We start from the raw sequence: 15,905 nt of genomic DNA, 5'->3' as shown, positions 1-15,905 counted from the left end.
AAGGATATTTAACATTTACACTAAAATATTTATTTCCCAGAGAAACAAAAAAGGTAAACCCCTACACCCAAAAATGAACACATTTTACTGCCAAAATATAATTTTATTCCGAACACAAAATAATGAAACAGACACACATTTATTTGTTACAACGTGGAAAAATAAAATGATATAGCTTACTGTTTGGACATTGCAATATATATCTTCTATCTTATATTTTAAAGCATGCCTTCTTGACAGCTTTCTCTAGATGTGTTTAAACATAATATAGTATGGGGTCAAATATTTGTCAAATGAAAAAGTCAATCTTCAAAAACCTGAACGTAATTACTATTCAGTACTGATAATGAACAAGGAATTAAATATATATTTCCTTTTACAGTTCTTTGGCTAAGCTTTAAGTTTTGCGTAACTTCTAAATTATATCCTTCTGCCAAAGTACAATATATTTAGCTTTTAAAAGCAGGAAATTTGAAAATTTGAATTGTAAGACATTAATAGAAATCTTGTTTCAGGTAAACATTCACACATTCAGGGTACAAATAAACCATTCATTTGCATAAAATAAATAACATATTTTACATAATATATTTAAGATATTCATCAAAATCTTGCATGCACATACAAAATAATTACTAAAACAAAGATACAATAGTTCCATAAATTATGATAAATTATGCACAATTCAACAATTTAAATGGTCGTAACAATCATATACTCTCTTTTAGTTTCTCTAGAACATTCAAAGTGGTATTCAGCATAGGAGATACGGAAAATATTTAGATTCGGCCGAACAAAAGATGTACCAGTGGGTACTCAGTACCAAATACGTGCTTGGTCATGATGATGTCTTAAGAATATAATTTTAAGCATTACATTAACAGCAATTAAAGTAAAAGGGGCTTTTAGGGGTGCCCAATTTTTATTTTGTGACAAAATACATTTTCCTTTCTCGCCAGTTACATTCTGATGAAATGGCCTGAGCTATGGTTCAAAATAAACTTGGAGTAGGGGAGGCAAAAAAACGTCACCCTTTCCATGCTATTTGTCTTAAACCATTTCCATCAATTGTTTTACATAATTAATAAGTGCTCCAATCGAAGTACAGTAAGGCCATCCATCAGCTGATTCCTTTTTAATTGCATCTGTAATCCTTCTGTATTGCAACCACCATCACCCCAAGTTAAAAGGTAAACGTGTATTAGATGGCTGATCATTAAGACGACCTGCTTGATAAGCACAGACGGACATTGTGTTTTTCATCCTAGATTTTTGAATCACAGACCTCCATCGTTTCAGGGCGGTTTTCATTCCATTACTGATTGTCGATGACAAATGTGATTTTTAGATGCGAAGCACCTCACGGGCCCGGTTTGTAACTAAGCAACTAACTAACTCGCTCACTCGCTTACATTTCGCCTCCTTCAATGAGATGAAGCCAGTCCGGTTCATCTCCGAAATTTCAGCATAATTCAGAATGTTATGATCGGCCCGATTAATCGATGAGGGATAAGTAGCGCTCGTCATTTCATACCGTACCAAAACAAAACTTCAGACTGCACCTGGAGACCCGAGCGGGAGCTTCAGCACAGCACGCCTGTGAAGCTGACGCAGCATCACCACACCGCTACAACGTCAGAGCAGCGGGTGCGGTGACATGACGTGCCAGCATTCCGGAATCCTGTTATTAAAGGTGCGGTTCACCTGGAATCATTACTCTCAAAATATCAAACCCCAGATATTAAAACTGGTGGACTTTCTTTCACCGAAAGATGGTTACAATGCGTTGGTCGTTTTTTTTTCTGGATTCTAGATCACATTTAACTTTCACTCGCAATATTTTTATGTGAAAGTCCAGCTTCCATACTTAACTGGAAGAACACAAAAATATAAATTAAATGTAAAATAATACTCCTAATAATGTTAATATTATTATTATAATTATTATTATTATTAATAATAATAATAGGTTCTCTCTTATCTGTGGTGAGCAGAGCAGAATTCACTGACTGTATGTTCTTTAAGGGGAAATGTATGTGAGGACAGAAGAGAGAATCCTCACACTCGCACTACCTGCAGATATGAGCTGTGCCGCTCACAGAAAGACTGCTGGGGCGACGCGGGGCGCTGTGCCACACCCGCGCAGGGGCACAGCGGGACTAGGCTGCCGTCGCAGGAACGCCTGCGAGCAGAAACGCATCTGGCTCGCACAGGTCTGCGTGCGATTTCTACGTCCCTCGTTCACAGGACCGCATAGCACTCGACAGTGTGAGGAAGGCACCTGACTCTGCTACAGGAGGGTGTCACACTCACCTGTGTGTGTGTGTGTGTGTGTGTCAGCTCTATTCTCCTCTGGGCCTGCGGACCAGCTCACACACACGCACCGCTCCTGATCACAGCGCTCCTGTCACACCACAGCCTCTCTCCTGCCTTTGTGGAACGGAGACATCTCTAGTCAGCAAAGTTCTCTGTTTTTTTAAAGACCACGGTTATGTAAAGGTGAGATGAAAGTATGGGATATTTGATTTTCCGTGCGCAGAATTAAATGAAGTGAAGATTAAAGACAGGTATTGTATAAAAGCACATTTTTGTCTGATGTTTTAAAGCTGATCAGTGTGGGAGTGGTAGAGGGGATTGTCTGGCCTGGTTACAACCCCTCTGAAAGGATCTGGTCCCTTTTGGTTCAGTGCCCGTTCCCCACCCCTGGCCCACACATATACACACGCAGAGCACAGTGCCGGCCCCCAGGGGGCGCCTGTGTGCTGCACTAGACCCCTCAGCCCCTGCGCCGCGTCCTGCCACATCACCTTTGCAGCAGCTGCCCTACTCCACACGCCTGTTCTCCTCACGTCGTCCTACACTCAGTTCTGCCTCTTCTCCTCCACCCTATGCTCTGTTCTGCCTCCTCTCCTCCACCCTACGCTCTGTTCTTCTCTTCTGCTTCCCCGTGCGCTCCGTTCCGTCTCTTCTCCTCCGCCCTACGCCCCGTTGTGTCTCTTCTCCAGCCTGTCGAGTTTCGCCAGGTTCTCCTTCAGCAGCTTGGAGCCGGGGGACAGCTGCAGGGCCCTCTGGTAGTACTGCCGAGCCAAAGCGTAGTCTCCCTGGAAACGCAGGAAAACCGTCAGAAACAGCATCCGGCTCGCCTTTTATTTATCTATTTATTTTTAAATAGTATTTTATAGTCATTTTTATATTAAGCTTTTCCCCCTCTTTCTCTCAATTCGGAATACCCAACTGTATTAGTGTGCTTCGCTCATTGCCACGACCTCCGCTATCAACCCAGCAGAAAACGACTAGTAGTGTGTGTTCACCCCTGAGACACGTGATCTGAGCCGTCAGTCACTGCTGACGCTACGGCTAACTATGCCCTGATCCTGATCTGGATGTGACAGCGGACCGCGGAGCCCATTCACAGCCTGGAGTAGTGCTTAAACAGGACGGGCCACCCAGAAGCCCAGCGAATACAGCTCACTTTGCCAAGGGGAGTGAGTCAGGGCTCCCCGATGACATGTGGTTAACGTGCGATTCGGAAACAGGCTCTGTTTTTTGCGTGTCCTGTATCTGCGTTTACCTTGATGTGCTGTATACCTCCCATATTCATCCAGGCCTGTGATTGGTCCGGATTGAGTTCCACAGCCAACTTGTAGCTCTAGTGTTGGAGAGAACCAGGATGGAGCACGTCAGTATGAGAGAAGGAACCACACGCTCAAGAGAAGAAAATACACGTGATGCAGTACCCTCACTGCACCATTAGATGGCTCTAAGGCACTGACAGAACTAATGTGAGATTCCCCACTGTGCATACACACACGGGTCAGAAAACGGAGAGAGGACAGAGGAGATGGGCGAAAGGGAAGAGAGAAAGAAGGAATAGGAGAGTTAGACCGAAAATGAAAGAGACAGTGGCTCAGTACAGACAGAGAATTGAAATGATGGGGCACGGGGAGGGAGGGAGGGATGAGGCTTTGAGGCAATAAGAGCAAATGGAGGATGAGAGAGGGGGATGATGGAAAAGAGAGGGAGGCTCCCACCTCAAAGGCACTGTCCAACATGTTCATCTCCCTCAGCTGGTTCCCCTTGGAGAAGTGCAGCTCTGCCCGAACGCCCGCCTCACTGGGGTTCTGCTGCAGGGCTTTCTCTAGAGCGTCCAGAGCCTGAAACACACACACACACAGACACACACACACACACACACACACACACACACACACACGCACACACACACACACACACACACACACACACACACACACGCACACACGTACACACACACGTACACACGCACACACACACACACGCACGCGCACGCGCACGCACACACACACACACACACACACACACACGCACGCGCGCACACACACACAGACCTTATTACACAGTCATGCGCATAAGCACACAGTCTGAGGCTGGCCTGTGGGCTGCCCAGTCCTGTCTCTGCTGGACCGCAGTCACACCACACTCAGCACTCAGCAGCAGCGCTCAGAGAGAGAGAGAGAGAGAGAGAGGCTATTTACCATTCCTACGTCGCCCAGGTACACAGTTAATCTCTATTGATTTAGCGCCAATCTTAAACCCGACATTAAATTATCTCCCTCCTCTCCCCCTCCCCAAATTCATTTATAACCTTGTCTCATTCGCCCGCTGACAAGAGAGAGAGAGAGAAAGAGAGAGGGAGAGAGAGAGTGAGAGAGAGGGAGAGAGAGAGAGAGACCTGCGGCCGGTTTGAGCAGCAGGCGGGGAGAAACCGTTTCAGAAAAGCAATCAATCTGTCTCTTAGCGGGCGTACAGTGGGAGAGCTAGCGTACGGGGAAGATTCCCCTTTACGGGTCTCCAAGCAGGGCAGCACCCAGCCAGAGAGTCAGCAGACAAGCGCAGGACCAAATAAAGGAGAAGACCCTGCTGTTTAATTACATTCTGCACTTCAGAGGAGCAAAGACAAACCGGCCTTTCAAATCCTCCTCTTATTTCCACAGCCTCAAACCTTCTTTTTTTAAATTCCGTTTTGGCCAGGATTGAGCAAAGGCAGCTATAGCTACAGGCAGCTACCCTGACAATGACAGAGAGATGGAAATCTGGAAATGTCTTCCCCTCCTATCAGGATTAATTTAAACCTGAGACACCAGCCGAGTTCTATGTCAGGCCACTCAGGGGCATTAACCAATCAGGTAACTACCCGGCAGAAGGGAGACGCAGCGGCCCTACAGGCCTGGAGGGGCAGGTGTGAGTACCCCTGGGGTAGAGTGCAGGTCTGTGTACGGTATCCGGGGATGACCGCGTGGAGGGCTCACCTCCTCGTGGCTCCCCCGCTTGCTGTAGATGGCGGACAGGAGGCGATAGCACTCCACGCAGCCCGCGTTTCTGGTGATGATCCCGAAGGTCATCTTCTCCGCCTCCTTGGAGCGCCCCGCCATGGCCAGCACTTGGGCCTGCGGGCCGATCGCCGTGCCAACCGCCACAAACACAGAAACAGGAAAGAGCGCCCGTTTAGAACGGCGGCTCCCAGGACATTGCGGGAAAGTTGTGCCAAAGATTCTCAAAAATCATAAAACATCACAGATATAACACACTAACAGAAATATAAAGCACACAAACTCCTCCAGGGTCTGTAACATGCTGCTCTATAACAGGGGTAGGAAACCCCGGTCCTGGAGTGCCAGGGACGTCTCTGGTTTTGGCTCCAGCTTGAGCGCATGAGTTTGATGGGCGACTAAGAGCCTGAGGCTGAGTGTTCTGATTGGTGGAGTGGCCGGGCCGGGCCGGGGCGCTCACCAGGGCCAGCCAGATGTCGGCGCTGTCGGGCTGCAGGGCAGCGGCCTCGCGGTACACCTGCAGCGCCTCCTCGTACCGCCCCGTGTTGTAGTACAGCGCCCCCAGCGGGGTCAGGATCTCCACCTTCCGCGCCACCTGCAGCGCCCTGGGACACACGGGTCAGGGGGTCAGGGGTCAGGGGTCAGGAGAAGGCAAAACATGGCTCTGGCTCTCTGTTTTAGCCCATGCTTATGATATTTACAACTACAACCACTAGCATTCATAAAAGTATTCATCAATTGTTTTATTACCCAGTTGGTGAGGTTTTTATATTACTTAGTTGCTCAGCAGATGCAAAATAACTCAGTGGCATAACAGCTCAATATTTTACTGAAGCAATTCAGGTTAAGCAGCTTGCTCAAGTGCACAATGGCACTTCCCCACATGGAATCTAAACCTACAGTCTCTTGCCGGCCCAGGTTCACAGCCACGGCAGTGTTTCTCCCATAATTCCATAGTTCACTAATTAGCACTGGCTCAGCCATCCCTTGATGAATTCATTTACGGGCTCAAATCAGACCAGGCCCCGCTACGTGACACCGTCTTCCTCCTCACCTCTTATACCAGGCTTCCGCCTCCTTGTTCTCATTGGACGATCGCAGCAGCCGGCCCAAGTTCACCATGGCGACGTAGTGAGCGGGCTTGAGCCGCACGGCATGCTGGTAATGGACGGCTGCCCTTTCGCTGTCACCTGGGCGGGTGAAACGCACACAGCGTATGACAGACCGCCTGAACGCTTCACAAACAGCAGGACACATGCAGTTCACACTGAACACACCTGCAGCTGCACTCACAGTAACATTACCACTCACACCACTGGTTTCAAACTCCAGTCCTGGAGGGCCGCAGTCTCTGCTGGTTTTTGTGATTTCCTTTCAATCAGCAGCCAATTTAGGCCTTGGAAACAAGGTGCACAGACTCTGCAGCCAATCAATGACTTAGACTAAGCACTTACACACACACCAGCAGACACAGCGGCCCAGCAGGATGTGAGTTTGAAATCCCCGATTTGCACACTGACCTGTGTCCACCAGAAAAACTCCGTAATTGTTGTGCAGGTCTGAGCTGTCGGGGCAGTTCTCAATGCCCTGCAGGTAGATCTCATCGGCTTCAGGAAACCGCTTCTGCTCATTGACAGCGCAAAAGGTAGAGTGAAAGAGAAAAGGAGAGATAGAGGGAGAACATTCAAGCCAATTTTAAGGCTTTTATCACCTTGAAATGTGTCAAGAAAATACTCACACACACACACACACACACAAGAGAACAAAATAAAATTTGAAAAAAATGGACACTGCATACTGAGATACTCTGGAGAAGGAAGAGAACATCTAAACAGCAGTGTGAACTTAAGGGAATATACCAAACATAAGCTAAAAATGAAACGGATGTAAGGATTAAACTATGACAAATGCTTATGCATTTAAACTTGGACATATTTTCATAACAGGCGCATTAAGAAGTTTTCCTTTTTGCTTCATTAAACCCATTTTTCGTGAGCAAATTGAATTCTTAAACTTCTGGTACGCGGTGGAAATTAATCTAACGTAGCCTCTCGGTACATCGCCGAACCGTTCCCCGCCGGGTAACCATGGGAACAACCTGCTGAAGTTCAGGAAGTGAGAAGCAGGGCTCCGCTCTCTCAGTTATGCCGTTTGGTCACCTGACCCTCCATGAGAAACACATGGTACACAATACAGACTCCTCTGCAGTTTCAGCTAGCCATAGAACATCATCTATATTCATATAAGGGTGTGTGTATGTGTATGTTTCTGAATGGGGGAGTCAAACACAGGAGTTAGAGCCAAATAGAGAAAACTGCACCAGATATGAATCTCCCAGAAAGCACGGGATTGTTGTGGAACAGCTTTGTGCCCCACTGTTGACAGTGCACTGCAGTTTTGAACAGATAAAATCAATACTTTAACAACAAGTCATAATAACCCAGCATTCACGCTGCTACAAAAGCTGTGTGCGTGATGTAACGCAGCGACGGGCGGGGCTTTCACCTGCTCAGCGAATAGGGAGGCGAGGCTGGAGTAGGCGTCGGCGAAGTGCGGCCCGAAGAGGATGGAGTTCCTCAGCATGCGCTCGGCCTCCTCCTCCTTCCCCTGGGACCTGAGACGGCACGAGACTCGTTCAGAGACTCTATCAAAGCCCGAACGCGGCGGCGGCGGCGGCGGCAGAGTCACAGAGGGGAAGACGACGAGCCGCCCAACTGCCAGCACTGCGGGGATCAAGATTCCGCTGTCAATCACGCTGACATCACAATCGCCCCAGCCTCACAGTGGAGGATAGATAGTGGGGAGGGGCAATCGGTCTTGCTCGACATAGGAAATCGAGAGACAGCGATGTGCGGGCCTCTCAGATTGTGGCGGTATGCTCATTAGAAGCCTGCGCTGGAAAAAAAAGTCCATTATTTGGCGCTCTCTGTGTATCTGCACAGATCTGCCCCTGCCTGCACTGCCCTGTGATGTCTTACGAGGCGGCGGGAAAAAAAGAGACAGATAACCTCATCTGAAAAGAAAAGCGCTGCTGGAAGACAATGCATGCAGCTACACATCCGTGTAAAGGATTCAAATCCAACAGTGTCCAGAGTGTCACTTTATCTAATCCCATCTCTTTTGTGCATGAGCGTTATATCCCCTTCTCCTATGCAGCATGCCATCCTGTATCAGGCTCATAATTAACTGTGGACCATGAGCACATCTGCCTTATTAATGCTCTGTGTGTAGCAGGCTGCAGGCGGGGGGCGGGGGGGGAGGGGCCGGGAGGCTGCTACAGAAGCGGCTAAAGGCTAAATGAGCGACAAGCACAGCAGGCTGTTCATAAGCCTTTCATTTCAGTGCAGGTAGTGCAGGTAGCGCCTGCTGCTGTGCGTCTGCTGTGCTTGTACAAGTGTGCTATGAAGAGAAGTGATGAAAAAGTTATTATTACCAGCATGTACTGCAGGACATGAAACGTGTGTCAGTGTGTGTGTGTGTATGTGTGAGTGAGAGTGTGTGTGTGTGTGTGTGCATGTGTGTGTGTGTGTGAGTGAGAGGTGAGAGTGTGTGTGTGTATGCGTGAGAGGTGAGAGTGTGTGTGTGAGTATGTATGCTTGTGCTCCTACTTGAGCAGGTTTCCCAGGTTAAAGAGCGCTCTGTTGTGCAGGGGGTTTATGAGTGTGAGAGTGTGTGTGTGAGTATGTATGCTTGTGCTCCTACTTGAGCAGGTTTCCCAGGTTAAAGAGCGCTCTGTTGTGCTGGGGGTTTATCTCCAGTGCCCGCCTGTAGTAGCGCTCGGCCTCCTCCGGGTGGCGTGTCAGGGTGCCCAGGTTATTCATGGCGCTGGCGTGCCGGGGGTACAGCCTGCAGGAGGGCGTGGAAGAAGAGAGGAGAGGAGAGGAGAGAACAGGAAAGAGTAAACAGAGGTCCAAACTCTCAGCATGTCTCCCACGTATCTACTTGGCAACTTCTTCTCATCTTACCTGCAGCTTTTCAGAGATCTGATCGCAATTTTCTCTTTCAGAAATTATGTTACCGCCAATCACCGATCACTTCAATCTTCAACCTGAACCTCTCAACCTATCAGGATAATATCCAACCCATTTTCTCTATCCATCACAGCAGTGCCCAATCATACCTCTCAACCAATCACTTGAATCTCCAAATGAACCAACTTATCATGACAAAATCCAAATTGGCACTGTAATCTTTTAACCAAAACTATCAACCAATCAGTTCAATCTCCTACTAAAGCTCTGGACTCAGCCAATCAGAAATGCCCCCCCTCCCTTATCACGTCTCTACAGCAGAGGGAAGGAAAGCACAGAGCTGTTATGTAGCTTTCTTCGTCACTGGAAGCCGCTGGACTAGAGTAGAGAAGTCAAACGACTGAGATGAAGAGCAGAATTCCAGCGTCTCAAAACCACCCATTAGAAAATGTGCAAAACTGACATTTAATGAGATTTCAGGGTTGACCACTATTTTTGAAAAAAAAAGAAAGAAAGAAAGAAAAGAGAAAAATAAATGGGCTGCATTCCCACCATTCACAGGCAGGCAATTACTGTCAGAGCAAATGCTTTTTCTGCACCAGGGCAAGAGGGATCACAATTATATTTTTGTTCTGCTGGCAGAGGGACAGTCTGGGATCACCGCGAGCGTGACCTCGGTGCTGCGCTGCCTGAGTCCTGCATCGGGTCGGAGGGCAGGATTCACTGCATTATTCACAGCATTTGGATATTTGCCATAGAATTGCCAAATTCCAAATTATTTCCCAGTCGTTCCATTGTGAAGAGATTGAATATTTACACAAACCATTATCACATATTGCGGATGTTTTCATGGAATTATGTCCAATAACATCGCATAATTAAAAATAAATAGAATAAATAAATAAAAAATCCCCAGAATGCACAAAGGTAGGCAGTTTCAGTTGAAAATCACATCTACAGCAGATGCCAAAGTGGTTGTTGGCACTCTCTGTCTACCGTTTCATCCTCTTATGCAATTAAGCAGATTCTACCAAAGTTCATTTAGTGTCTAAGGTTACACATAAAGCACTCAGAAATTTAAACTTGAAACTCATTCTTGACTAATTTGTACCAATAAATGCAAAGAACATTTATAATTGCTATATGTTCTTTTTTTTCTCAATAGGTGACTTACGAAGCTTGAAAAAACACTTAGGCAACCCACACATAAGACATTTCTATGCAGGAAAAACCCTGCACACTCACACAAGCACACACTCTCACACACACACACGCACACACACACCCTCACACTCACTCACACACACACACACACACACACACACACACACACACACACACACACACACACTGAGCTGAATCTCGGAGCTCTTGGGCCCGCTCGAGTGAGTGAGTGGCGGGGGGGGGGGGGCAGACCGGTGGGGAACTGCAGGGTATCTGTACATAATTGTCCCTCCGCTTCCTCATCTCAGTGACAGCATCCAATTTGTTAGCCCCGGGTGACCCCCGGCGATAAGCCGCGTTAACCCCGGGGAGGGACAGCCAATCAATCCTCCCCGCGGCGGGCGAGCTGCAGAAAGCCCTCTCTCTCTCTCTCTCTCTCTGCGCAACGAGCGGCTCACTCAAATTCCCCCCCCCCCATCCGTTACCCCGCCGCTGCCCCCAGCTGGCCGCAGCGCAGCGAGGGGATGGAGGGGGTGAGGGGAGGGGACGGAGGGGTGGGCCATGTCCCCGACCGGCCGGAGAGGCGCACCCCACCCGTCGCCTCCCGAAAGCAGCACCCCGAGAGCCCGCCGCAGAGACGCGCCCCACAGATCTAACATTCCTCTGTTTGGGGTGGAGCAGCTGACAGTGGATCTGGGTGAGTCTCGACCGCCAACAAGTGTTTTGACGGAAGATCTGATTCCTGATATGACAGTCATGACAGCTCCTGTCTAAACCGTGCGTAATATATGCACAAACGGCAAGGAATCATAACAGATGACAGATCATCAGCAGGCTGGGCTCCTTCCAGACTAAAGCAGACGAGCAGTTGCTGCTCCTCACTGCAGTGAGGACGGGACCGTGAACGGTCATCTTAGCTGACTGCAGAGAGAGAGAGAGAGAGAGAGGAGGAAGTTCAACAGAGAGACAGAGGACAGGGATAAGCAGGAAGTCCTGGCACACCAGTGAGTTATTTGGGGGTCCTGAGGGGAGGGTTTGGACAGCCCTCTTCAGTGCCTGTGTCAGCACTCTCATGATGCCCAATAGCGCGTACAGCTCTAACCTCACACACACACACACACACTGGCTGCAGCTGTCAGGGGCACTTGGGTCCTGGCAAAGCACCACACACAGCAGCCACTCATTGCTGAGGGGGTTGCCATGGGAACCTGGACCACAGTGCCATGACATGCGGCCCCCAGTGTTCACTTTGGCCCCCGCCAGCTTACCGCCCAACTCCAGAGGGCTCCAGCCAAGATCCCTCAGAATAACAAGAACCCCCACACACACACACACACACACACACACACACACACACACTCACACGCACACGCACACGCACACGCAGACGCAGACGCAGACGCAGACGCACACGCAGACGCAGACGCACACGCACACGCACACGCACACGCACACACACAGACGCACGCGCACGCGCACACGCAGACGCAGACGCAGACGCACACGCAGACGCACACGCACAGACACAGACACGCGCACACGCACACGCACACACACACACACACAGACACGCACGCTCACACGCACACGCACACGCACACGCACACACACACCTGGGCCAGACTCACCTCAGAGCGGTTTTGTAATGGTGAATGGCCTCCTGGTGGCGCCCGCGGTCCTTCAGGAAGTTGGCGTAGTTATAGTGCACCTTGGCATTGTAGGGCAGAGTCTGGATCCCAGATCTGCGAACGGAGGGACGGGAGGGGAGAGGGGCTCAGTATCAGCCAAGCGGAACGCTAACTGAAACACACACACACACACACACGCAAGCTCTCCTGCACAGAACAGAGAGATGGAGACACAGAGAGAGGGAGAGAAGGGATGAGAGCCTCAGTGAGACAGAGAGACAAAGAGAGGGAGAGAGATGGGAGGGGAGGGAGAGAGACAGAGAGAGGGAAAGAGATGGAAGCAGAGGGAGAGAGACAGAGAGAAAAGAATAGAGTTCCGAGGAGAGGGAGAGAGACACAGAGAGAGAGAGAGGGGAGGATGGCAAAGACAGGATGAGAAAAAACATTTGCAAATTTAATTAGCGCTTGTCTTTTTCCCTTTGAAAACACTCCAAGGTTTTGTGCGAGACAAAATTATAATAACACTCTTTCTAGAATGAAAAAGGAAAAAAAAAACAAACAGCATCTAGTCCAGCAGAACCATGGCTCACAAAACAAAATGTTCCAATAAAAAAATTATGCGAAGAAAACAAGAAGAAAAAAAATAATGACACAACGGAAGAAATAGTCTCGACTGTGAGGCGCAGTTCCTCCAGAAAGCTGTAATGCTGAGTGCTTATCTACACCAGAGACAGACAGAGGGAAGCAGAGGAGGAATAAATAGATCGATAGGGAACATGCAGCCCAGACAGAGGCAGCGATAAGGTCTGTAATTTATCACTGTAAACTCAGCGCGGCAGCAGCGCAGATTAATAACAGAGTTCTGTTCCCAGCATTTAACTTGGGCCGTGATGCAGCAGGGCTGGGGCCAGGGCACACACAGAGGATTCTGGGTGCCCAGTCCTGGAAGAATGGCGCCCGGAGAGCGGACAGGAGGCGCTCGGAGAGGGGAGGAGTTAAAAAGGGCCACTGGACTCACATGCACACGCTCAGTTTAAAAAGTGAGGTGTCACCACTGGGTTTTACAGGTATCGGTATTGTCTAGTTAGTATTGACACTGGACCATAAGTGAAAGTCCACTGAGACATCACTTGTCACTGATTGTTCATCACACACGTTATCTTGTCCAAAACAGGAGATTTTGTATCATGGCATAAGCTGGTTAACCAAAATGTTTTAGCTGACTAGCTAACGTTAACTGACAATGTTAACTGACAACTCCCCAAATGCACCTGTTTCAAGTCCTAAAATATGACGGCCACTTGCTATAACTAACGTTACGTATGGAAGACAGCTCGGCAGCTGATGTTAGCCGTGTGCTGTTTACCTGCGTCTGACGCCATGGAAGTTCAGAGCTGGAAGTTATGTGCCTACCTCACACAAAAAAAGGGAAAATGGCGGCGCCCGAGGTCAGGGCTGAAAAACGTACATATGTGATATGTCTATGTCTGTATGTGAGCGGACCCGCGGAGCAAGAGAGCAGCGTCTCACCTGAACAGGGCCTCGCGGGACAGCCAGATCTCGTTCTGCTGCACGGTCTTCCAGGAGAAGAGCAGCAGCAGCAGCGGCATGGAGACGGTGAGCGTCGCGCAGCCCCACCTCCCCGCCAGCGAGCACAGCCGGTTCAGCCCGTGCACCACCAGGATGCAGTACCCCATGCTGGCAGAGAGGGGGCGACAGAGGAGCGATTACCACTGGACAACCGCGGCGCACAATCAGTCTAATGAACAATTAGGCTGCAGTACCCCACGCTGAGAGAGAGGGGGCGATAGAGGAATGATTACCACTGGACAACTGTAGCGCACAATCAGTCTAATGAGCAATTAGCCCACAGAACACCGAGGGGGGGAGACAGAGTAGGAGTTTCTGAGAATTAGGGGCCTTTTCATATGCAGCCGTTCCTTGCCCCACAGCTCTGTTCTTGCTGTAGGAGCAGAAGCCCACACCTCACAGCCACAGGCACGCGGCTCCCGCTAACGAGCTCGTGCTGACGCTGTGAGCGTTTCACACGCTGCCAAAGAGGAGACGTGACTAACGGCAGGATGACAGAGTCTCCATGGCGATGGCCCAGCTGCTTCTTAATTCTGCCGTTTAGCCTGAGCAGGTGTCCCGTCGGCCTGTACCTGAGGCTGCAGCGTCGCTTGCCCTGACGCCCACACCAGCAGCAGGATCAGCAGCTACGCCTTCCACGCGCGCAGGCTTTCCAAACGAGCACCAACCCACTAACAGCCTCTTCCACCTTCACCCCATCTCATTCCCAAACACAAGGTGTGAAAGTGCCCGAGGGCGCTGTGAAACTACACCAGGGTATGGACAGTAAGACATTGGAGATGAGGACACGTACTTAAATAGGCCGTCGTGTTAAGTAGGAAGAAACAGTCAGGAAAGGTTTGGCTCTGTTATGTGCAGTAAATACACTGGTAACATGCAGGCAGCAGGGCTCACACTGATATAAGACGGGCGGTGGCACATCGTCCTGCTCGTCCTTCGGCCCCAACGGCCGGCCTCGTGTGCAACGCAGTGGCGGCTCCGCTCAACCCCGCCGTCGAGGGCGGCGTGCTCTCCACGCCTCGGTGCGTTAAGAGAGCAAACCCAGCGCGTCAAACGTGCTTTACGAAAAACAGACAAGTCTTTGTGTGTGTGTGTGTGTGTGTGTGTGAGTCCTGAGACAAATACATGCACAGCTTCTCTGGTGCCAACAATGGAAATTGCAGCGTTAGTAACGGTGGCAAACGGAATACAAATTAGGAGAGTTTCTAAAGTATGGAGTAAATGAACAATACAGCCTGAAACGGGAACGACGCAAGACCCATCCTCTGCCAGACCTGCCATGAGCGGGCAGCCACAGAATGTGGGTTTACCCCGCGAGGCTCTCTAATCCTACGATACAGCGCTGTTCAAACACAGATGGTAAAACTGGCCCCCTCTTTAATCCACGCTCATCCAAAAAATAAACCATAATAGCAGTGGACTGGCGAGATGCGCTTTGTAAGGGCGAGAGTGTTGAGATCCAGTAATCCGTGCTACTCTCAGTGGGGCATCTTGGTTAAATATATGATCGGTGACACTCACAACGGCAGGGCACACTCTGCGGGTGCCGATGGGGATTTAACCTGGGGTGCATGAAGCACAAACTCGGGGGGTCTGTGGCCACTGCAGCGGGAGGGGTCCCCTCCATCCTGCTTATTTTAACAGTGCTGTGCTTCTGAGCGGAAAGGATTTTTACAGGATGGATCACTTCAATCTCATAACATTAATGCCCGAGCAGGGAAGAGCTTTCACCGGAGCGACTTTTTAAGAGCGCGACTGTTCTCTGGAGAGAGAGAGAGGCTGCGTGTTGCAACTGTAACAGGGTGTGTTTATAGCGCACACACAGCCCGGTGTAGCACAGTGTTGGGGCGGGGGGGGCGGGGAGTGCTGTCCGGTCGGAATTCGGCCAGCCCCTTCCACTTTTTTGTTTTGTTTTACAGGACGCTTAAATGTGTGCCAGAGCAGACACCCTTCCTTTAATATTAGCGGCACGTCAACACGCTCCTTCAGGCTCGCAAAACAAAAGCCGGGCTCCCTTTCCTGCGGGCCTCTCTCTCCACTGACCCGCACAGCCCGCCGAGTCCCGCTGTGACATCACACCCGTCTGCTCAGACTGAGAATGCGGTTAGCGCTGTAAACAGAGCGCGCTCACACCGCGGCACCCCCACGCTCCGCTGCACCCTCCCTCTCAGAGCAGCGGCCAGCCACAGCCATCAACACTGACTCACGCATACGTGTGCACGCACAGCAGATTCACACACGCG

At 49.8% G+C, this 15,905-nt stretch overlaps 1 protein-coding gene across 4 annotated transcripts in view; it reads right to left on the bottom strand.

The window, feature by feature from the left end:
* Nucleotides 1-82: 82 nt before the first annotated feature.
* Nucleotides 83-15,905, bottom strand: part of tmtc1 (transmembrane O-mannosyltransferase targeting cadherins 1) — a 57,977-nt gene continuing 42,154 nt past the window's right edge. For 3 of the 4 annotated variants that reach the window (XM_035401872.1, XM_035401871.1, XM_035401870.1), the window contains exons 9-19: nt 13,603-13,770; nt 12,073-12,186; nt 9,012-9,155; nt 7,815-7,923; nt 6,830-6,932; nt 6,364-6,499; nt 5,770-5,914; nt 5,289-5,426; nt 4,032-4,154; nt 3,572-3,649; nt 83-3,101 (exon numbers count right to left, since the gene is read on the bottom strand). In XM_035401872.1, the coding sequence (XP_035257763.1) occupies nt 2,979-3,101; nt 3,572-3,649; nt 4,032-4,154; nt 5,289-5,426; nt 5,770-5,914; nt 6,364-6,499; nt 6,830-6,932; nt 7,815-7,923; nt 9,012-9,155; nt 12,073-12,186; nt 13,603-13,770 (1,381 nt within the window). In that variant the 3' untranslated portion in view covers nt 83-2,978. The remainder of the gene's footprint in view (nt 3,102-3,571; nt 3,650-4,031; nt 4,155-5,288; nt 5,427-5,769; nt 5,915-6,363; nt 6,500-6,829; nt 6,933-7,814; nt 7,924-9,011; nt 9,156-12,072; nt 12,187-13,602; nt 13,771-15,905) is intronic. The other variant, XR_004763647.1, reaches the window with a different exon arrangement.

The sequence above is a fragment of the Anguilla anguilla genome, chromosome 19 (assembly GCF_013347855.1).
Source record: "Anguilla anguilla isolate fAngAng1 chromosome 19, fAngAng1.pri, whole genome shotgun sequence".
Lineage (NCBI taxonomy): Eukaryota > Metazoa > Chordata > Actinopteri > Anguilliformes > Anguillidae > Anguilla > Anguilla anguilla.
This window is presented reverse-complemented; position numbering and strand designations above follow the sequence as displayed.